This window comes from Lepus europaeus, chromosome 1, assembly GCF_033115175.1.
Source record: "Lepus europaeus isolate LE1 chromosome 1, mLepTim1.pri, whole genome shotgun sequence".
Lineage (NCBI taxonomy): Eukaryota > Metazoa > Chordata > Mammalia > Lagomorpha > Leporidae > Lepus > Lepus europaeus.
This window is the reverse complement of record NC_084827.1, coordinates 58,474,283-58,498,447: the sequence shown is the minus strand read 5'-3', so window position 1 is coordinate 58,498,447 and position 24,165 is coordinate 58,474,283. Positions and strand designations below refer to the sequence as shown.

The 24,165-nt window shown below is 40.1% G+C and overlaps 1 protein-coding gene across 2 annotated transcripts in view; it reads right to left on the bottom strand.

Moving 5' to 3' along the window:
* CNTNAP5 (contactin associated protein family member 5) overlaps positions 1 to 24,165 on the bottom strand; it is a 967,841-nt gene that overhangs the window by 365,591 nt on the left and 578,085 nt on the right. For both annotated transcript variants that reach the window (XM_062199074.1, XM_062199079.1), the window contains exon 11: positions 22,916 to 23,022. In XM_062199074.1, the coding sequence (XP_062055058.1) occupies positions 22,916 to 23,022 (107 nt within the window). The remainder of the gene's footprint in view (positions 1 to 22,915; positions 23,023 to 24,165) is intronic.

Genomic DNA, 24,165 nt, shown 5'->3' with positions numbered 1-24,165 from the left:
CCAGAGTCTGAGAGAATGGACTGAGAGCCATGAAATTTCCTGTGGTCTTTAACGAAGGCCCCTGTTTGCTTTGCTAAACATACACACTTGGCCCAGGAGTCAAAGAGGCAAGATCAAGATCCAGGGGAAGGTAGAGCAGTTTAGGATCCTTCCTCTGCTCTATGCCAGAGATAAGACCCATCTCAGGGACAGTGTATGTTACTGTTTCTCAATGCTGGCCCTTACTAACATCTGGGGAGCAGACTAGTGAATGGGAGCGCTCTCTCCCCTTCTCAAATGATCAAATTAATGAAAATTATTTTTAAAAAAGATAAAGTAGCCAAATATATAAGGAAATAAAAATAATGTAAAATTTTGTCAGAGAGTTAATAAAATTATTATATACACAAAAGTACCTCAAAAATTTCATGGAAATATGAAAATAAAAGGCAAGTTAATTTTGATGGGGAACAAATGGAAATTCATGCATATGACAGGATCCTCAAAAAATAATGGAAATGTGTATTATGCAAAAACTTTTTGTGGCTAGTTCAATTTCAGTCTGCACCATTTTCAATTAATTTTTAAAACATCCTTGTAGGTAGGAGGTACCTTTCTCTGAAGGGAGGAGAGAACTTCCACTTTGACTATGACCCTATCGGAATAAGATCAAAGTCGGCGAACCCTAAAGGCTTCCATAGCCTCGGCAACTCACGACTAGAGCCTACGGAGATTACTGACGCCATAAACAAGAGTGTCAAATTGTTAAATCAACAACAGGAGTCACTGTGTATTTACGTCCCATGTGGGATCTGTCGTTAATGGGTTGTCCAATGTGAAGTAATGATATAGCTAGTATTTTTACACTTTCTGTTTCTGTGTGGGTGCAAACTGATGAAATCTTTACTTAGTATATACTGAATCGATCTTCTGTATATAAAGATAATTGAAAATGAAAAAAAAAAACCTTTGGTGTTAAGTTGGAAATTACATAGAAAATTAATCAATTTTTTAAAAAAAATATCATGCAGGATCTCTGTCATTAATGTGCTGTACACTGTTATTTAATGCTACAACTAGTACTCCAACAGTATTTTTTTCACTTTGTGTTGCTATGTGAGGGCAAACTGTTGAAATCTTTATATATACTAAACTGATCTTCTGTATATAAAGAGAATTGAAAATGAATCTTGATGTGAATAGAAGGGGAGAGTGAGTGGGAAAGGGGAAGGTTGAGGGTGGGAGGGAAGTTATGGAAGTTATGAGGGGGGAAGCCATTGTAACCCATAAGCTGTACTTTGGAAATTTATATTCATTAAATAAAAATAAAATAAAATAAAATAAAAAATATAGAAAAATAATCCTTGTATATTTTTATTTATTTATTTTCCAAGTATATTTATGTATTTGAGATGCAGAGAGAGAGAGAGACATAAACGCATTCCATCTACTGTTTCACTCCTCAAATGCCTACAATAGCCAGGCATGAAGCAGGCAGAAACCAAGGATCAAGAGCTTCATTGAGGTCTCCCACGCAGGCAGTAAGAACCAAGTACTTGAGCCATTACCCGCCGTCTCCCAGGGCATGCATTGGCAGGAAGCTGGATGGGAAGCAGAAGTGGGTCTTGAACTCAGCCACTCTGATATAAGGTGTGGGTGTCCCAAGCAGCAGCTTAACCTGCTGTGTTGCAGTGCCTGTCCCCACCCTTGTGTATTTTTAAATTTGAAAATATCAATGATACTGTCTTTCGTAAAAGTAGTAATTTGAAGCAATGTATTTCCTCATTCTAAAATTAATTTGGAAAAATATCTACATGGGCTCCTCAAATTAAATAAGTTTTCAGCCAGTTAAAACTTTTCCTGCCCCAGCTCAGCACACAGTGCCCAAGCCCAGAATCAGGCAACGGCTGTCTCCTAGGTCATCAACACAGCCTGGAGGACCAGCATTGAAGAATAATGGGTTAAATTGCTGCCTGTGATGCCAGCATCCCTTCTGGGCACTGATTCAAGTCCCAGCTGTTGTGCTTCCCATCTAGACCCCTACTGACGTGCCTGGGAAAGCAGCAGAAGATGGTCCAAGTAATGAGGCTACGTGGCAGACCCACATGGAATTGCTGGCTCTTGGCTTCAGCCTAGCCCAGTTCCAGTCATTGTGGCCATCTGCTGGGGTGTGAACCAGCAGATGGAAGATTCTCTCTCTCTCTCTCTCTCTCTCTCTCTCTCTCTCTCTCTCTCTCCTCCCCTTTCCCTTACTCCCTCTCTTCCCCTGTCCTTAACTCTGCCCTTCATATAAACAAATCAACCTTAAAGAAAGAACACAGACTGGCAGCACACAATTTGCAGGATTTTTGACCCAGGGTTTGCCTTGGGTCCAGTTGTTCTTAATCCGTCCTTTTGGCTTCCATACTGTGGATATACATTTATTTCTCCCTTTGTGTTCGTCAGAAATTTCAAGTTAAAACTCCCTTGGGGAATGGTTATACATGGATGGTTGGGCAGGGAAACTCTGCCTGCCTCTTAAAGTTAAATGCTGCTTCCCAGAGTAGACAGAATCAGGTATGCAGCAATGACTCCCCTTGGAATATTGTCCTAGGAGGTGGCTTCCTGCCCCCCAAGCACAAGCTTGCAGGCTAGCAGACAAGAGACAAAGTCACTAAGAACTTCAGACCCCTAAAAAAATTCTCATGCTAAGATATCATGTTATTCCTTGACACTGAAGATGGCACCACCAGATTTAAACAGCAACTTCAATTTGTAGTTTTTTCCAGATCACTTGTGTCTCAGTCCATTGAGCCTTTTTTAAAGCAGAATTTTCACCATCTAAGTCCATGCTTCCCTGCGTGTAATGGAGCTCAAGGCTAAGAACTGTACTTTTTTCTGCTCATGAATAGATTTCATAGAGTACTATTTATACTGCAAATATGACTGTCACCCCTGTGGAAGGTGGCCTCAAGCACAATGGAAATTGTCTTTCTCTTTTCTCAGATGTATTATGCACAGATATCACAGGATTTTCCTTTTCTCAGCAGGCTGGGACCTCAGTATGTACCATCTCACATTTCAGCCCATTAGGCTTGCAATTGTAGGGCATTGGTTTGGCCTGTACACCTGCCAGGTTCCAGATTTGAGCGAGGGTCTCTCAACTGATCATTACCTGGCTACTTTCCCCTCTTGTTCACTTTCAAGTTTTGAGAAAGTTAAATTTAAGGTAAATTCAACTTAAATTTGAAGCTATCTTTCTTTTTTTTTGCTCAAACTCTCAAACATGTTTTCTCAATCACACTGCCTAACCTTTATCAATACTCAACAAAGTCCTTAATGAGATTGTTTTAAGCTGTCGTGCTAGAAAATTGAAAATGAAAGAGCTTTGATTTCTTGGTAGGGTAATCATACAAGGGAATCTGTGTGCTCACTTTTATTTTTCATTTTCTAATTAGAGGATTGGATTGTTTTAAGTAGGAAGGCTGAGGAAATGAGAGACAATTACAAAGACATTATTTCAACCTTCACTTCTTTCCCTCTTGCACTTTTATTCTCACCTCGCTATGATTTTAATTTACAATCAAGGAACCTGGGATGATCTTTGCTAATAGAGAAATAAAAATATCTGTGTTGTACAGACAACAGGGAGGACATAAAAAGTATCAAAAGCATGTTCTTACCCCAAATCTCCAGTGTCTTTCAGCCTGGCTACCCAATGCCTCCCTAGGCAGATTCTCCACTCCAGTCCACCTGCTTCCTTCAATGGCCCACATGCCAGCTCTCACCATCCTCCCTACCAGCATTCCATGACCCTTCTGTGAGAACCTTTGAAAAGTCAGGCATTCCTTCTGCTTCCAAGGACTCCTGTACCTATATCCCTCCACCTGCTGTCATCGATGGCATACTCTAAGGATGTGTTTCTGCTTTTCCTTATAAAAAGATGCATGACCTTAGGATGTGCTACTTGGATCTGAACTGTTCAGTTGGATCTACAAGGGAACTTCAAAATGTTCATGGAGAGGGCTAGCATTAGGCTCAGGATTTGGTGTGCTCACATCCCATATCAGAGTGCCTCATCTGAGTTCTGGCTCTGTTGAAAATCAACTTCCTGCTACTTCATAGCCTGGGAGGCAGCTCATGATACAGCTCCAGTACTTGGGTCATTGTCACCCATTTGAGAGAGCTGGAGTGGGTTCCTGGCTCTTGACTTTGGCCTGGTCCAGCCCCAGGTGTTGTAGGGATTTGAGCATTGTCTCTGTCACTCTACATATTAAGTAAAAGTGAAAAAAAAAATAAAAACTTTTAACAAGTTAATTGAGGGAGAAGTATGTAACCTAGTAGTTAAGATGACTGCGTTGCACACTGGAGTACCTGGCTGGGTTCAGATTATCTGGCTTCAAATCCAGACCTCAGCTTCTTGCCAATACAGATTCTTGGAGAAAGCAGTCATAGCTCAAATAATTGGGTTCCTGCCTCCCATATGGAGGACCTGGATTGCATTCGCAGCTCCTGCCTTTAGCCCTAGCCCTATCCTGGCTATTTTGGGCACTTGGGTAGTGAACCAGCAAATGGGAGCTGCCTTTTTACCTCCCTATCTTTCTTTCTGCCTCTCATTTTATTAAAATTTCCTTTAAAGTTCCATGGAAGTTTCTGACTCCTTTTTTATGAACATTATAAGGCTTCCTCATATTTCACTTATTAAACATATAGCCAGAGGCTGACAATGTGGTGCAGAGGGTTAAGCCACTGCCTGCAATACCAGAATCTCCTATGAGCACCAGTTCCATTTCTAGCTGCTCCACTTCTGATTCAGCTCTCAGGGAATGCACTGGAAAAGCAGTGGAAGATGGCCCAAGTGCTTGTGCCGCTGCCACCTAAATGGGACATCTGGATGGATTCCTTGGCTCCTGCCTTTGGCCTGGCCAAGTGTCAGCTGTTGAGGCAATTTGGGGAATGAACCAATGGATGGAATATCTCTCCTCTCTCTTTCTCTCTCTCTCTCTCTCTCCTACTTCCCTGTCCCTTGAAACTCTGCCTTTTAAATAAATGAATAAACCATAGCCATGTGCCACCTTATAGAAGTCATTCTGTATGCACAGATTTCTCTCTCCTCAAGTTCTGAAAGACAGAAAGTAAACACTCATGCACACACACACACAGACTAACAAATGTACTTCCAAATGTTCATGGAAATGGAATTAAAAGATAAATTTGCAGGGCCGGAGCTCTAGGTTAATCCTTTGCCTGCAGCGCCAGCATCCCATATGGGTGCTGGTTCTAGTCGCGGCTGCTCCTCTTCCAGTCCAGCTCTCTGCTGTGGCCCGGGAGTGCAGTGGAGGATGGCCCAAGTGCTTGGGCCCTGCACCCGCATGGAAGACTAGGAGGAAGCACCTGGCTCCTGGCTTCAGATTGGCACAGCTCCATCCATTGCAGCCATTTGGAGAGTGAACCAACGGAAAAAGGAAGACCTTTCTCTCTGTCTCTCTCTCCCTCACTGTCTGTAACTCTGTCATATAAATAAATAAAAATCTTAAAAAAAGATAAATTTATAATGATGCAAAAACGTTTTGAAATCTTTGCATATACGGCTCTTCAGAAATTTGAGGGAAGTTTGTGTTATAAAAATAATACACAGTGTCTGAAAATACTAACCGATAGAACAAAAAAGGGAGAGAACGATCCAACATGGGAAGCGGGATATACAGCAGACTCATAGAATGGTGGATGTCCTAAACAGCCCTCTGGCCTCAGAATCAGCCCTTAAGGCATTCGGATATGACTGAAAAGCCTATGAGAGTGTTTCAGGCATGGAAAGCCAAGACACTCTGGAAAAAAAAAAAAAATGACCTAAATGAAAGATCTCCGTGAGTGAGATCCCAGTGGAAAGAACTGGTCATCAAAGAAGGAGGTACCTTTCTCTGAAGGAAGGAGAGAATTCCACTTTGACTATGAGCTTGTCGAAACATGGTCAGAGTCGGCGAACTCAAAAGGCTTCCATAGCTTTGGCAACTTATGACAAGAGCCTAGGGTGATTACTGACACCATAAACAAGAGTGTCAATTTGTTAAGTCAACAACAGGAGTCACTGTGCACTTACTCCTCATGTAGGATCTCTGTCCTTAATGTGCTGTAAATTGTGAATTAATGGTATAACTAGTATTCAGACAGTATTTTTCACTTTGTGTTTCTATGTGGGTGCAAACTGTTGAAATCTTTACTTAATATATACTAAATCGATCTTCTGTATATATGCATTAAATAAAAGTTAAAAAATGCATGGATTTCAAACTTTTTTGCAACAGAATAAAATAATTATCTTTTAACTCCATTTTCTATTAACTATTTGCATATTTGAAATAGCCTTGTATGTACACACAGTCTATAGACAGCAATATATAGATACAGGCATGGATGGATGGATAGACAGATAGACAGATAAACAGGCAGAACATTGCATTTCTTTAATCATCATGAAAAAAATTTAACTCTTAACATTGGCGGCTATGAGGCTGAGGGCCAAGCATTCATAGAGTTCTCCTATCACTCGTTAACACCACCAGACCCTTAAATAATGTTGTTTCTATTTTCCCTGCAAAGCAAAAATCCTAACATTTTGCAACTTTCTTTTTTAATGAGCTCATAGGGAAACTGACACTCCTACATTGCTATTGCAAGTGAAAATTGGCTCAGTGCCTGTGGAAGCCAATTTGTCAATATGCAACAAAATCACATCTCACCTTTGACCAGGCAATTCCTCTTCTAGGAATTTAACCTTGAGATATTTCTATACTTGCAAATGTGTAAAATGGCATATGTTCAAGTTTATTCACTGTGGCTTTATTTGTATAAGGTTTAAAAAAAATCTATAAAATCCCATCAGTTGGGAATTCATGAAATAAATTATAGTGTAACTCTACAATCAAATTCAAACTGAAAGGGCGCCATTGAAATTAACATCAACCCACATTCTCTCCCTTCCCTAGCTTTCTTTGGCTGTGCAGATCACAATAGATTTCAGGATCTAGTTGAAGTGCACAATTACACAGCATCCTCTCTCTTCACATCTTATCTCCTTCTCCTTGCTCACTGCCTATACTGTAGCTGTTTGTTGTATTCAATTTAGCCTTTGACCATGTACCATCTTGTATTATTTTCTGATTATACAATGCAACAACTTTTCCATGCTTGCTCGTTTTAAAGTCCTCAAAAACTAGAATCGGAGCCTCAATGGCCCAAGTGTCACCCACTTGTGTTTGGTCTACTCTGAGACCCATAGTAAAGGCTTATTTACACATGCCTGCTGTACACGTGTGTCACGTGAGCGAGTAACCTAAGAACAGATGTACCAGAATCAGTGCTGACATCACAGCAGCCCAAGTGAAGTATGGAGTCAGCTCTCTTCATTGATTTGGGAATTAATTCTAATTATAGTGTGCCAATGATAAGTATACTATACACTAATTAATATGAGTAAAAGCAATTTCACACTCTGATTATCATTTCCTTATTACTTTCTGAATCTGGTGATTTCGGGGACTTAGGAGGCCACAGACATCTGACTTCACACAAGACAGAGATGTGATAGTGGTAAGGATAAAATACATGGATGTGACTCACCATCTCTGGGAGACACTACAAAACCCTGTAAGAGGGTTAGATGGCAAGTTTGCCATTCTAGGATCATTGAGGACCCAAATGAAACTAACTACAAAAAGTCAGAAGCTAGACTTCAAACCCAGTGATGAAAGGGATTATTGATTAACCGATGTCTCTAACATCAGCTTGAGGAAGAAATCAAGAAAACACTTCTACATAAGGAGTAAGTGCACAGTGACTCCTGTTGTTGACTTAACAAATTGACACTGTTGTTTATGGTGTCATGAGTTGCCAAGGCTATGGAAGCCTTTTGAGTTCGCCGACTTCGATCTTATTCAGACAGGGTCATAGTCAAAGTGGAAGTTCTCTCCTCCCTTCAGAGAAAGGTACCTCCTTCTTTGATGGCCCGTTATTTCTACTGGGATCTCACTCACAGAGATCTTTCATTTAGGTGTTTTTTTTGTTTGTTTGTTTGTTTTGCCAGAGTGTCTTGGCCTTCCAAGCCTAAAATAATCTCATGGGCTCATCAGCCAGATCCGAATGCCTTAAGGGCTGATTCTGAGGCCAGAGTGCTGTTTAGGATATCTGCCATTCTGTGAGTCTGCTGTGTATCCCGCTTCCCATGTTGGATCGTTCTTTCCCTTTATAATTTAATCAGATAGTATTAGCAGACTGTTGAAATCTTTACTTAATATATACTAAATTGATCTTCTGTATATAAAGATAATTGAAAATGAATCTTGATGTGAATGGAATGGGAGAGGGAGCGGGAGATGGGAGGGTTGCGGGTGAGAGAGAAGTTATGGGAGGGAAAAAGCCATTGTAATCCATAAGCTATACTTTAGAAACTTATATTTATTAAATAAAAAAACACTTCTGTCCAGAGGTTACTTTCAAATATAGAAATCTGCATCTGTCTCTAGCACAAAAGTTATCCCAGAAGACCAGAACATGTAAACTGTAAAGAACTGATGAAGCACATGGGAAACTTAAATACGTAACTCTCACATAGAAACTACATCCAGTGCCTTTTGACCCCTTCTTTAATCAACAAAAAAGTTAATGAGATATGGGAATTACTGTCCCTATACTTAGAGAAGAAAAGGTAAAGCCTCACAGAAGATAACTAATTTTTCCCAGGTGACTCAACTAGTCATCAGTGGAGACTGAACTTGAACCAAGGACAGTCTCCTCTCCAAAAAAAAATTTTCTCAAGTTTCACCTCCAAGAAAACTACTCAGCCTTTTTTTTTTTTTTTTTTTTTTTTTTTTTTTTTTTGACAGGCAGAGTGGATAGTGAGAGAGAGAGACAGAGAGAAAGGTCTTCCTTTTTGCCGTTGGTTCACCCTCCAATGGCCGCTGCAGCTGGCGCATCTCACTGATCTGAAGCCAGGAGCCAGGTGATTCCTCCTGGTCTCCCATGGGGTGCAGGGCCCAAGCACTTGGGCCATCCTCCACTGCCGTCCTGGGCCATAGCAGAGAGCTGCCCTGGAAGAGGAGCAACCGGGACAGAATCCGGCGCCCTGACCGGGACTAGAACCTGGTGCGCCTGCGCCGCTAGGCAGAGAATTAGCTTGTTGAGCCACGGTGCCGGCCACTACTCAGCCTGAAAACAAAATGAAATCCTATCTTTTGCAATAAAATGGATGCAACTAGAAGCCATTATACTTAGCAAAACAAACTAGTATCCCAAAAAGCAAATACCACCTTTTCTCTGATTAGTGCTAACTAATAGAGTACAAAAAATGTAATGTATGTGAGCAAAATTGACATTTTTAGAACTGATTAATGTTTACAGCCCTTGTCTTTACTGTTGGGAAACAATGTTTTTTTTTCTTCTTATGATTTGTTGAATCCTTAGCTTAGTGGAGGGTTAATCTTATGAGTGTAAAATAAACTGTAAACATGTCATTGTAAAATTTAAAAGAAAGAATAAGAAAGGAAGGAGGAGGGAGGTGGGAACATGGGAGGGAGGATAGGGTGGGAAATAGCACTATACTTATAAATCTGCATATGTGAAATGCGTGTATTAGTTCACCTTACATAAATAAAAGTTAAAAATAAAGTAAAATTCAATTAAAAAAGAGAACAAATTTATTTTCTGTATCAATGACTGTCCTCTCTTGATGCCATTGGACTTAAGACTCGTGTTGGTTGGACCTGGAGAGCACAGGTCTCTCTTCTGAGGGCCCTGAAGCTCTGATATCCCTGCACTGCATGTAGTTACTCCAGTGAATGTCCATTTAGACAACATGCAGTCACAAAACCAAACATTAGCAGACAGAAATCCTCGCTTTCTCTCACATTCATCCTGACACTAACAGCAGGGAGACAAGAGTGAGGGAATGATTGCCAGGGTCTCCATCATCACATTAGCTGCTAGCAGGGAGGCTGCGCACGTGGAAAACTGACTTTGACAACTGCTCTGTTGACAGACTAATAAACTGAGTCGGGAGTCCTGCTAGGACGATTGATGGCTTTATTGCCTTTTTATGTTTTCTACATGTACTTGCTTATCCAAAAGTCCTACTTATGCTAATGTCTTAAAATTGTGCACTACAGTTATGCCAAGTATAGGATGTCTTGCAAGCTGGTTTGAGCACCAAGAGGATTTGATAAGGGAATCTTCAAGAAAAAGACTTCAACTAAAAAGCAGGAGCCTCAGTTCTTTCATTAGATTAAAAATGGGAAGTTTTCCTACATGAAAACTAAAGAAAAAAAGAGAGGGCGGGGCGGGGGGGTACCGACACTGTAGGGCAGCGGATGAAAGCCCCGGACTGCAGTGGAGCACATCCCATATGGGCTCCAGGTCGAGACCCGGCTGCTCCACTTCTGATCCAGCTCTTGTTATGGCCTATGAAAGCAGTAGAAGATGGCCCAAGTCCTTGGGCCCCTGCACCTCCGTGGGAGACCTGGAAGAAGCTCCTGGCTCCTGGCTTCAGATCAGCTCAGCTCTGGCTGTTGTGGTCATTTGGGGAGTGAACCAGAAGAGGAACACCTCTCTCTCTCTCTCTCTCTCTCTCTCTCTCTCTCTGGCTCTACCTCTCTGTCTTTCAAATAAAGAAAATAAAATCTTGGGGAAAAAAAAAAAAACAAACAGATGCTGTGAGGTATGATGTGATTTACTTTCTCTCACTCTCCCTTAAGGGGAAAGGCATCAAATTAAGTGTCCACAAGATGAAAATGGCTGCTTCCTTCTCTCAGTAACCCTCAGTATTGCAGATCAGGTGCTAGGTGTTGAGGGCATATACAAAAAAGCACAACATGCCTGACCTCAAGCAACTGAAACTAACAGCCGAGAAAGACCCAAAGGACAATAATCTCAGTCACAGGTGCAGAATATTGAGTAGAAAAATGATCCAGAAGAGATTAGAAGGAATGTATCAGAAATAGCTGCCAAGTCCAAAAGGTTGCAGTGGTAAAAAGAAACTCGATGTGTTCGAGGCATGCAGAGTCAATCTAAAACCACTGAACCTGCTCCACATGGGCACACAACTGAAAACAGTTTATGACCCAAGAGGGCTCCAAATAGCGATGGGGCTAACATGCTGAGCTGAATTTATCAAGTTTTGTGTTTACTATTAAGACAATGGAGAGCCACCAAAGAATTTGAAGCTGGACAGTGGCAGGACCGAAGCTGCTCTCAGAAAACAAGTAATGAAAATTAAATTTAAAAATAATACCAGAATTTCACTTAACATAATTGACCTCACCCAGAATATGATTCAGGTTTTTGTCCTACTGGAGGCTACAAACTACATGTCCTTGGGCTCAGTGCTACACAGCTCTGATTCTCATGTCTTTCCTCTGCACATCACACAGAAGAACACTTGTGTTTTTCCTCACAAAGGTTGCAGTGTGAACACAATTATGTGAATACATAAGAAAGTACCTGCAAGAAACACTTATGATCATCCTTTTCAGAGATTCCATGCCCATTGATTTTCAAATTTATTCCATGAGCAATAATGACAGATTCTATTATTTTTCTTGAATATGGCACAAGTGGTGCCCAATTTGGAGAAATAACTTGACTGAGATCACATTATTATTATGTTATAGAATTTTAATGGATTAAGAAATATTTTCTGAGTTACATAGGTGAAATTATTTTACAAGATTAAGTCAAACACCCTTGAAATTTCTTTATTTAATGATAATTTAGATATCAAGTCAGTCATGAATTAAAATAAAACTAATACACTGTGTTGAGCCAGTGCACCGTTTGTTCATTCTCGTAGTGCTTTTTTTTTTTTTTTTTTTTTTGACAGGCAGAGTGGATAGTGAGAGAGAGAGACAGAGAGAAAGGTCTTCCTTTTTGCCGTTGGTTCACCCCCCAATGGCCGCTGCAGCCGGCGCGCTGCAGCCGGCACATCGTGCTGATCTGAAGGCAGGAGCCAGGTGCTTCTCCTGGTCTCCTATGCGGGTGCAGGGCCCAAGCACTTGGGCCATCCTCCCCTGCACTCCCTGGCCACAGCAGAGAGCTGGCCTGGAAGAGGGGCAACCGGGACAGAATCCGGCGCCCCGACCGGGACTAGAAGCCGGTGTGCCGCTTTTTAAGACTACCCATTCCCAATGAGAATGCCAGAAATCCAACTCCTTGATTGCTTCCATGGGAAGATGAATAGACTGTTTTTTAAACTATAGGAAAGAGATGAAATATATGCCTTACACAATATTTACACTTATTCAGAGTAGAACTTTAGAAGTGTGTACGATGAAGCACAGAAACTTTGCAGTGTGACTCCAGAGCACATGGAGTCCACCGACATTCAGGGTCATACTGCTGGAGCAAATAAAATTAAGCTTTCTTAGGGGCCATGGATAATCCCAATCTAATTCACATTATATTCACAAGGAATAATGGGTTACAAAAAGTAAGTGACTTGCCCAAGGTCATATGTGGCCAAGAGGATCTAATTCTTCCTATTAAGTGTAGCCTGAGGACCCCTCAGTTCTTCCACTGATGGTGACACCTTATGACAAAACCTAATTTCCTTTCAATGAAAAATTATTTATTTATTTATCTATTTTGGAATATTTTAATTTGAAAAACAGAAAAATAGAGCCAGAGAAAGATTTTGTCAATTTACTCTTCAAATTCCTGTATCACCAGAGCTGGGCCAGGTCTAAGCTGAGGTCCAAGAACTGAATGTAGACTTCCCACGTGGGTGGCAAGGACCAAAATACTTGAACACCTGCTGCCTCCTAGGGTACATATTATCAGGAAGCTGGAATCAGAAGCAGAGCCAGGACTCAAGCCAGCACTATCATACGTGATATGATTGTCCCAAATAGCTTCTTATTTGCTGTGACCAATGCCTGCCTCCCAAAATCTAATGTCTAATCAGATCACACACAGTGGGAAATGTTCCTGTAGCCATGTGATTTGGTAGCATAGGAAGGTGCACAATTAGATATCTCATGGATGAAAAATAGTCTTCAAATTGCATGAAGATAATTTTATATAAATAGCAGATACCACTTAACATGGAAATTCCAAATCCCAAATATTGTGCTAGATGTTTTGTGTGTCTCACCACTAATCTACATAATATCTGTGTGCCAATGTTATTATTTTAGGGATGAAGTAACCAAGGATGAAAAAGCTTAATAATTTGTCTATAATAGGCATCTATGAGTAATCCTGGTCTGTCTGGATTCACAGTGCAAGCACAGAGAGAAAATACACCTTCCTATACTGAGTTTAGTATGTAAGTATATGCAAGATTACTTCTTCCTCCTGGGACACACTAGAGCTTTGTGTTTCATTGGTAATTCATCTTCTGTTGATTGAAATAATTTAGAAATAAGTGTTCATTGTTCTTGTTCAATGTTCAAAGTAAATATCAATGGTTCTCCAAAGACAGTAACATCAACAATTAGATTATCTTCAGTTAATTATCTTCTCTCATATTTTGGGAACTTTTGTTGCTTCAAGGAGTTTGGACAGGAGCCAGAATTTGTGATTCTATTTCTTTCACTTTGACAAACCAGTCTCAGGACTTAAGTTGGCTTCACTGTAGCCTCAGTTAACAAGAGGATAGGAAAAGTTTGAGGGAGAGACACTAAGAGGTAATAAAGGAAAAATTGGGCAAATTAACATGGAAGAGATAGATTCAGGAAACTCTTACATCACTAAGATGTATTCAAGTCAACAAAAACCAATACAAGGTGAATATATGTCTTTGATTCCTCTCTGTCTCTGATAAGAAATTGTTATATAAGTGCTGCTATTAAATCATTCTGTGTCCCATCAAATGCTTAAGAGTGTTCTTCCTTCTACCTGTAGACATTGTAATGTGAAGAGGAAGTTATTTCAGGCCATCTAAAGCTGAGTTTGAAATCCATTTCCACCAGCCTTGTGGCTTTCAGTATTTTGACCATAAAAGAATGTTTACATTCATTGATTGTCTATTATATGTCCGTATTGCCAGGCAAACAAAGAAGACTGTACAATGAACTGGCAGTTTGAGAAGGAAAACAAAAGCCAAACAAATTAATGTGGCAGAATCAATGCTACAAGAGAGAGTGTGGAAAGAAGGAGAGGTATAGTGGTTGAGAATGGTCTAGGTCGTCTTCTTGCTGGAGTTGACAGAGGTCACACAGGCAAAGGAAGGGGAATGAAAATCCTGAGATTTGCATATCTGAAAACTAGAAAAACTGCCATAGTCTAAACAGAGTCAGGGCTAAGAATGTAAAGAGGGTCTCAGAAATATATGTATACTGTAACCTTGTATGATATATTTATAGCATGAGATATATTACAACCCTGTGTTATCTGAGACTTTGCTTCTGTGACTTCAGTCATTCATGGTCAATTTCAAAATTCTTAAATGAGTATTTCCAGAAAAAATATTTCCAAAAAAAATTTCCAATAAAATTGGAGTAACTTTTATTACAGTTTGTTATTACTATTATTCTATTAGTTATTGCTGTTAAGCTCTCACTGTATCTGATTTCTAAATTCCAACATATGTATATAAGTATAGGAATAGATGTAGTACTCACATATATAAGATTGGGTACCATCTACATTTTCAGGCATCCATTGGGGATCATGGATCCCTTTCCATATGGGTAAGGGAGGACTACTATACATAAAGCACTAATTACAGTACCTGGCATTTAAAAGGAGTTCAACAAATATCCATTATCCTCCTCTTATTTAGTGCCTTGAATGAATCCCAAGCATCCTCCATGTTCACACTTATTGCAGGTGCATTCTTTGATACTCACTCTCATAACACGCCTGCCTAATCAACTCTGGTCCTGTGGGCACAGTGAATTGCTCATCCAAGAAGTCTTTCACACTCAATTCAACTCACTCTGTTGTCTTTTCTACAGAGCAGCAACCTCTGTAAAGTCAGCCCTGTTCTCTGAATTACATGTGACCTTAGATGTTTTTCTCCTGAAGGATGGATAATTCATCTTAAAGTAGGGAATGTTTTTTAATTACCTGGATTCTGACACTATTTAGAATAGCAATCATTCAGTAAATTCTCCAATAAACGGCAAATTCTAGTGTATTTCACTAGTTCTATAATCAGAGGAGGCCTATAGACACTTGTTTCCTTCTTTGCTTTTTTTTCCCTGACTGTACTTTCCTCAGCTTCCTTTTAAAGTATCCATCAAGCCAACTACTGTGATTAAAGAGTATCCTGAGTAATAGACATCCCAATTCCAGAAACACTGCTCTTCTGGCTCTCTACTTTCCATGCTTTCTTAAGTCTTCCTTTATTTTTTTTTTTTCACTGTTACTTCATGGTTGTGTTTCAGACTGCCTTAAAATGTTTTCTTTCCAAGTTTTACCTAACACATCTAATTGACTGTATCTACTTGTAAAGTTTTAGCAACTATACAACATTGATTCTGATCTTCCCCTAGGGTCTCATTCTAGAGATTTCCATCTACTTCTGCACAGCAAATAGTTCTTCGGGCAAACGTGGAGTCCCAAGCTCAGTTGATGGTAGCATCCACTAAATCTCATCCTACATGTCCTCTATCTATTCAAAGACTAGCTAGGGGTCGGCATGGTGGACAGTAGGTTAATCTTCTGCCTGCAGTGCCAGAATCCCATATGGGTGCCATTTCTAGTCCCGGCTGCTCGTCTTCCAATCCAGCTCTCTGCTGTGGCCTGGGAAAACAGTAGAAGATGGCTCAAGTCCTTGGGTCCCTGCACCGGTGTGGGAGACTGGAAGACGCTCCTGGCTCCTGGCTTTGGATTGGCACAGCTCCAGACGTTGTGGCCAATTGGGGAGTGAACCAGTGGATGGAAGACCTTTCTCTCTGTCTCTCCCTCTCACTGTCTGTAACTCTACCTCTCAAATAAATAAATAAAAATCTTTTTTTTTTTAAAGCAAAGACTAGCTAACAGAATATTTGCTAGGCTCTGTGCAGATATTTTAAAGATGCTACTTTATTTAATTCTCATCATATTTGACATGGCAATTGCTATTTTTCATTCCATATTATAGATGAAGAAGAAAAAACATGTAGAGCCAACATAGCTTGCTCTAAGTCATACACTGTTACTGTAAGTTAGAGGGCCTGGGCTTGAAATTAGGCCTTCACAGCAAGCTAGGTCTAAAGGCTTAGTGATGGTATTCTTCATCCATGCAGTCTTACAAACCAAAAAGCTAAAGGTCATGCTTATCTCTTCTGTGTTCAATGTGTCTTCAAATTTGATTGATTCCATTTTACATTCACTTTTTATAATAGGCCCCATCTTATAAGCTTGCGATCTTCGATATTTGCTGCCTACACTACTGCAAATAGTACCTAATATCTTGGCAGAGCACCCAAATCTTCCCATTTGCGTATGTGCTTTTCAACACTATCACAGACACAGCTCCAAAAGAAACTCATAAGCAAAGTAAACAAAAGCAAAGCAAATATTAGCAAGTCAATTCCCAACACTAAAATGAAACTAACTCTGGCTCCTAACTGTGCAGAAGAGAAGCAAACTCTTTCTTAATTTATTAAGAATAATTTATTAAGAATAACCTTCTTTGGCTACATTTCCTGCATCTGTAACTCTCATCTCATCTCAGACTCCAGCTGTGTCAAATGTCTCACAGCTCCTCCTTTTTGTGTGGCTCTTCATGCCGTTAGCCCTTAGCACCTGTTACTCATTCATCCTAGGTCTTTTTTGTTGCTCTTTTTTCCCATTCTTCAAGTCTGTGTTGAAAGGTCAATTATTCTGAAAACTTTTTCACTTTCCTCAGAAAGAAACAGTGCCCTCACCCCATAGCTTGACACAAAAGACTGTGTTTATTATCATAAAATAAATCATGGTATGAATTTAACAATCAGTACTCTCCTCCTCCTCCTTGTGATTGGTTGCATTTGAGAAAAAAATGTGCTAATGGCATTTGGAGTTATGAAGTGAGATGAATTTTCTTTAGATCATGATAAGAAACCCACGGAATATTATTGGGCTTTGAATCAACATGAGCTAAGAGATAGGAGTCATGCTTTTAAATAAATTGCCTTATTACCCCAATCTCCTACCATCTCCATCCTTTCATTCCAACCACTCAATTGCCATTCAGTCATAGGTCCACTTACCTATTGCTAAACTAGCAAAAGTGTTATTCCTCTGTGATGACTACTATAGAGTATGATATCCAGACAACTTGATATGCTTCCAATCAATACCTAACTATTGACTGCCCAAGGGAAGAAGCACTATATCAGGCTTGGGAAAGGAAGAAAACTGACATTCTCTTGCAAAGCTGAAAAACAAGCTATAAGACATTGTTAGGATGTCAGACAAGTTATGATATGAAAAGGGATTAGCAAAGGCTGAGAAATAGAGGAGAGATCCTCAATAGGGCCATGAGAATATCATTAGACATAGGTATTGAGAAGATTAAAGACAGTCCCACTCAGTAGGAGGAGAAGCGGAAAAAATCTAAGTGTTTGCATCACTTACTGAGTATGTTCAATTTGAGAGTTATCACTGAATGCACAGTAACTGACACCAGATATGCTTTCATAGGGTCCTTGTTGAATGATAAAACAAAATTCTAAAATAAGTAGCTCTATTCCTACTTTACAAGTCACTTATTAAAAAAATTTTTTCTTAATCTAAAACTCACCATGAGGGTCAATGATAATTTCCATTTCAATGTGCAAAAGACATGTCAAGTAGTCTTATGAATTACAGTAACTAATTCTGACAGGAAAGAGAAAGAGCTTAGAAAACAGGGATCAATGCATAAGTTATAATAAGACTTTAGGAAAACAAGTTGGAAAAATGAACCAAGTTCCTTAAAGCTACCCATTGCCTTTGACTCAATAGTGCCTTTTCTGTAGCTAAATGAGAACTAGATGATATTAAAAATATTAAAGCTGTCCTTCAGGTCCTAACTCATTCTACTTCCTCCTTCCATCATGTTTTCATGATTATTCTAGAACACAGAAACATTCTTATTACTCAGTTTCCTAAAGTTGCATTTTCAACTATGATATCACAGCATTCTATGGTGTCTGAAGTAAAATGAAGTATGACATGAATGTCTTATTCCCAAGTCCACACACAAAACTTTGAAAAAGTCAGTTGTTTCATACAGCAATAGCATATAGGGCTTAGCGATCTGTGCCACCAACTGCAGTGTTGGCATTCCATATGGGCGCTGGGTCAAGTCTCAGCTGCTCCACTTCTGATTCAGCTCTTTTCTATGGACCTTGAAGGCAGAAAAAGAAGGCCTAAGTACTTGGGCCCTGGCAGTCATGTAGGAGACCTGGAGGAAACTCCTTGTTCCTGTCTTCAGATTGGTTCAGCTCTGGCCATTGTGGCCATTTGGGGAGTGAATTAGAGGATGGAAGTCCTCTCTCTCTCTCTCTCTCGCTCTCACTCTCTCACTCTCTCTCTCTCTCTTTCTCTCCCCCCTCCTCTGTCTCTGTAAATCTGCCTCTCAAATGAATAAATAAATCTTAAGGAAGAAAAAGGAGATAGGGCTTAAGCATCTGGCATCTTCAGACATATTCCCTTAAGTGAATTCCTAACTCTACCATTTACTGGTTATGTGACCTTGAAAAAGTTAAGTAACTGTTGTGGGTGTTAATGTCCTCATAGATATATAGTTATACACTAAGCTTCTATAACCAAAACCTCTCCTTTTTAGTCAATCTTAATTTAAAAACCTAATAACATGGACACAAAATATCATGGCCAAGATATATTCTCAGGACTGAGAATTTAAGCTTTAATTTTATAACCTCTTGACCTCACACATTGTGTAGAAACAATAACCATGGCAACTCTTTCTGGTGATTTGAAGATTCTGAACATTGACTGGGTTGCCAGGGCTTAATGTGGACTGCAAACACTGCTTGCCTTCAATTTCTTTTTCTCCCTCCCTCCCTCCCTCCCTCCCTCCCTCCTTTCTTTCTTTCTTTCTTTCTTTCTTTCTTTCTTTCTTTCTTTCTTTCTTTCTTTCTTTCTCTTCCTCCCTCCTTCCCTCCCTCCTTCCCTCTCTCTCTCCCTCTCTCTTTCTTTCTTTCTTTCTTTCTTTCTTTCTTTCTTTCTTTCTTTCTTTCTTTCTTTCTTTCTCTTTCTTTCACAAATAGCATTAGACAATGAGCCTTCAATTTCTTCTCTGTAGAATAAAAGGCAACCATAGGGAGAATCTCTGTCCACAAGGAGAAATACACATGGTATAACAGTATCCAGTGGGGCTTTATGGGCTAGGTGATGGGTTCAGGCTTCCTCTGCAGATGAACAAACTATTATAGGTAGAACAGGAATTGCCCACACACTCATCCCATTTTTCTTTTACAGATGATTTTCTTCAAAATGTGTTTGAATTGTGACCTAACTTGAATACCTGTGTTCAGTATGCATCATCAGATAAGAAGGAAAAAAGAGATAAAATGTAGATATCTTTACTCTCAACGGCAACCTGCTATGTCTAAAGACTTTGACAATTTCCATTTTTCTATTCCCTAGAGAATCCACTGGACCTCTACCTCACCCAAATCTCTCTTACCCACAAAAGCTGAGCAGAAAGAAATGAAAATCTTGTCTGTTCTGAGTCAGCCCTACTAGAGAGCACCAACGAAAAAAGCAAAACCAATCCTAAAGAACTTAAAAGCAACTAAGAGAACACTCAGGCAACACCTTTTCAAATCTCACTATAAATGTTTGGTCAATCTGGTCCTTCTGATCATGGAAGGATCCTTCTGATCATCCAGTAACACATGCCCCAACACACCATTGATTCTTCCATTGCCACCAGAGCAGAACTGTGGACTAGTCTGTGTTTCTTGTTGCCTAAGGACATGCCTGTACCACCCTCTGCATTCCGGCAGCTTTCACTTGCATGTGGGGCACATACTCGTTCACAAAGTGACTTAAAACAAGGCTTCTCACCCAAGTGGGAGACAGGGGGACTAGTTAGGGGGAGGACAGATTCTTGAATCACTCAGGCATCCAAGGTGTGCTTGCCAAACGTCATAGATACCCAAGCACCACAGATATGTTCTGGCTGGGTGCCCAGAAGAGAAGATGATGTTTCATAGAGTCACAGACTGCAGGGTAGGCACTGAGCAATTTTACAGAAAAAGGACTTGGAAGGTGTTAAAGAAAAGAATGATATTTTTAAGGCTTTGTGTGTTGAGTTTGCTGCTCATCAGCCTTGACAGTGCTCCTTTTAAAGTCAACACCTCACCTCCACTTATTCAACTTCACACTTGTTTTTCAAAAGCTAGAAATCTTCTATTTTTAGCCTGATGGATAGAGTAAATTAAAGGAGAACAGCGTTGGTACAGATGAACTCCTCCAAAAATTGCTAAATTACATTAAAAGGAAGTGAGCAGCATGAGCTTTACCAGTCGTAGAAATGTTGCAATGTGATTTAGCTAAAATTCCGGTTGCTTTGATTTAGCTTTCTTTCAGGTTCTCTTCTCTCACTATTAAATTGATGATCATTCTTGTTCCCTCTGAGCTTCTCCCTACATGTGCCCTACAATGTTTCTATGCAAATATATGTTGTCCTTAGCTATTTGGGGATATTTCTGGAACCAGACAAAATTTATAAATTAGTATTTGTTGTGAATCTTACATAGAAACACATAATTTTAGCATATGATGGGCCCACAAGAATTCATTAGTTTTCCCTCAAAGGATCTGTGAATATAGGGAGCTTTGAAGTGGTAAAATTATGTACTTATTCAAGTATGAGAATGCAGTAAAATTTAAATCCAATTTCTTTCATTCCAGTCTCTTCACTGTTTCAAATTTTTAAATAGAAAAATTTAAATAAGATATTTTATCAGAAAACATGGCAGTGTTTTTCTTTCTCCCAGGCAACTATAAACAATAACAGTATCACCCCAGGATCATCACTGAGCTATTTCTTCTCTGATTTTGTTAGCCCCCTCTGTGGGTATCACTGGTGACTGCCATGTTCCAGGGCATACAGGAAGCTGCGCACTAGCCGAGATGTCCTCAAGAAAGGGGTGTCAACATTGCTCATCTCTGATCAGGGCCAGATCCTTGCTCAGCTGGTTCCTACAGTTGCCATTCTGCAGACCTGAGTGCCAGCCCAGAAGCAGCAGGAATAGACGAAACCCAATGAGCTCTGTCCAAATGAGAACCCAACTGTAGTCCTCAGAATAACTTCAGGCTTCAGCTTGGTTATACTTTTATGTCTTTTCAATGATTTATTGATTTGAGACGTAAAGAAAGACAGTCGCAGAGAGCTCCCATCTGCTGGTTTACTCCCCACATGCCCAGAGTGACTGGGCCTGGGCTGGGGCCAAAGCCAGGAGCCGGAAATGCAATCTAAATCTCCCATGAAAGTGGCAGCAACTCAACTACTTGAGCTATTGCTGCTGCCTCCCGGGATCTGCTCTCACAGGTAGCGAGATTCAGGAGCCAGAGCAGGGAATTGAATCCAGGATTTCAATGTGGGATGTGGGCATCTGTACCACTAGTCTAAATGGCTGCCTATTGGCTTTGTTGCTTCATCTTCTAGAGAATCCTTCTCTCATCCCTCTGCTTTCTAAGACATTTCACATTTCATATTTCCAGGAAGTCACCTAGATCTCCAACCCACACCTTCAGATCTGTCTCACTTCTTTATACATAGAGTCCATTTTGCATAGTTGGTATTCAGTGCTCTAAATGGAAACATTTCTTTACTTTATCCCATGCCTTTGTTAGTGGTCTCACCCTTTGTCCTTTGTATATGCTAGGCTGTGTCATTCTGTCTGCTTATTACCATCAGCACCCTTCAGCCATGCAGAAATACTTACAGAGGGGCCGGTGCTGAGGCATAGTAGGTAAAGCTGCCCCCTGCACTGCCTGCATCCCATATGGGTGCCGTTCTAGTTCTGGCTGCTCCTCTTCTGATCCAGCTCCCTGCTAATGCACCTGAGAAAGTAGTAGAAGATGTCACAAGTCCTTTGGCCACTGCACTCACATGGGAAACCTGGAAGAAGCTCCTGGCTCCTGGCTTCGGGTCTTGCCAGCTCTGGCCTTTGCTGCCATTTGAGCAATGAATCAGTGAATGGAAGATCTCCTCCCCACTTCTGCCTCTACCTCTCTGTAACTCTGCCTTTCGAATAAATAAATAAATCTTTAAAAATAATACTTTCCTCGAAAGACTGATGCTTTGCCTTTCAATTTGTTTCTTTACCTCTAAGCATCCTTTTTGTTTTCTTGCTATATTTTTATTTAAAGATCCCCCAGGTCACCAATTTGAGGCCTTCCTAACGCAACGATTGACAGGTACTCATCCATACCTCTCACCAATACTCAGGTGCTGTTGTCATGCATCATATGCTAAGATTGCAGTTCACCCTTCCGGGAATTTGTATGTACCCATGTGATTTTATTTGCCCAATGGATTGTGAAAAGAAGTAACATTTGCCACATCAAGGCAGAAATTTTAAGAGCTAGCACATGTTTCCTTGTACTTTCTACTTTCTGTCACCACCTCAGAATGAGGGCATTATGGGAGAAGACTTCTTATCAATGTGTGACAGGTATGCAATATCGGATTGACATGGCCACAAGTAACCACTAAGATATTAAGTTACTCATTCCAACAGCATAATATCAACACATATCCATCAAACAATATCATTGACTGAATAGCTACCCCTTGTCTCTATGTAGCACATTTTCTTGCCTCTCTCTCAATGATTATACAACTCTATTTCCATTATCTGTCCGTCATACTGGTGGACCATGGACTCCAAAAGCATATAGCTTGTATCCTGAATCCTTCCTGCCCACTAGAATTAAGCATAAACTATCCTCTCAAGAAACACACATTCAATGAATTAACAAAAAGTGCCCGCTCCACGCTGAATGCATCTTGATACTAACACTGGTATCTACTCACAGTTATGGCAGGTGGCACCGGTGTAACCTGTGTCACTGCAGTTGCAATAGAAGGTGGACCAGGACTGGGAGCAGCTCCCTCCATGTTCACAGTAGTTTGGCAAACACCTGGGGGGAGAGAATGCAAGAGGAAACAGAATAAACCAGGTCAGGTGAATCGAAAAGGAAAGCAAAAAATATTTTCTATCTAACTGCAGGAATGAAGACAAAATTGATGTGAAATACCTAAGGCAGACTTGACTGACATACAGTTGCAATAGTTTTGTCACAAGAGGAGAGTCTAGTATGACCACTGGGCAATGAAAGCTTCAGAGCTGATTGAAGCATTGATGTTAAGGATTTCAACAGTGGGGCACATGCTTGTTGACTCATAGGTTGAAGTGGTCAGATCTGTGAGACCAGTCATTTATCACCAAGTGAAATATATAAAGATTATAATTTTATATTTTTGAAAGGCTTTGCATTTATACAGGAAAGGGGAAAGACAAAGATAATTGAGGTCACTGTCTTCATGCTTCTCTTTTAGGGGATGGCCAGGAATCTATTTTGAACGACACAAAGGAGACATGAAATCTGAAAAGATGGCATCTGCTAACTCAACATGCAAGGAATTTCTATTATTATAAAAGTTTATTCATCTGAGAGCCAGAGATACAAAGAGAGATGAACAAGTAGAGAGAGCTCCCATCCATTGGGTCATTCCCCAGATGCTCATAAATGCCAAGGCCAGAGCCAAGAGCTGAGAACTCAACTACCTGAGCCATCACTGCTGCCTCCCAGGGTCTATATTATCAGGGAACTGGACTGGGAGCCAAAGCCAATTATTGAACAAACCCAGGCACTCCTATATGGGATGTAAGCATCTTAACCTCCAGCCCAAGCATCCACCTATTATTTTTTAACAATATCATTCTTTAAATAAGGTTTTTACTATTTGTGGTCAAACAATAGAGTATTCTGAAAAAATACTTTCATCACAAATATTACAAATTCTCTAATATATTCATATAAGGATAAAGTTTTCATCTTAATATCAAAATATGAAAAACTTATTTGCAATTACTGTTGTTCTCAATGATGTGTTTCCTAATGGTAAATTGATGTGTCTGACATTAGAAAAATACTTAGGAAAACTGTAGTATACAAAAATTATTGAATTATTACAAAACAACTACAAATACTTAACAAAAAGGATTAGAGAAGATTGAGCCTACACTAAGTGAAAATTTCAAGATATGAAAGCATGGCTAG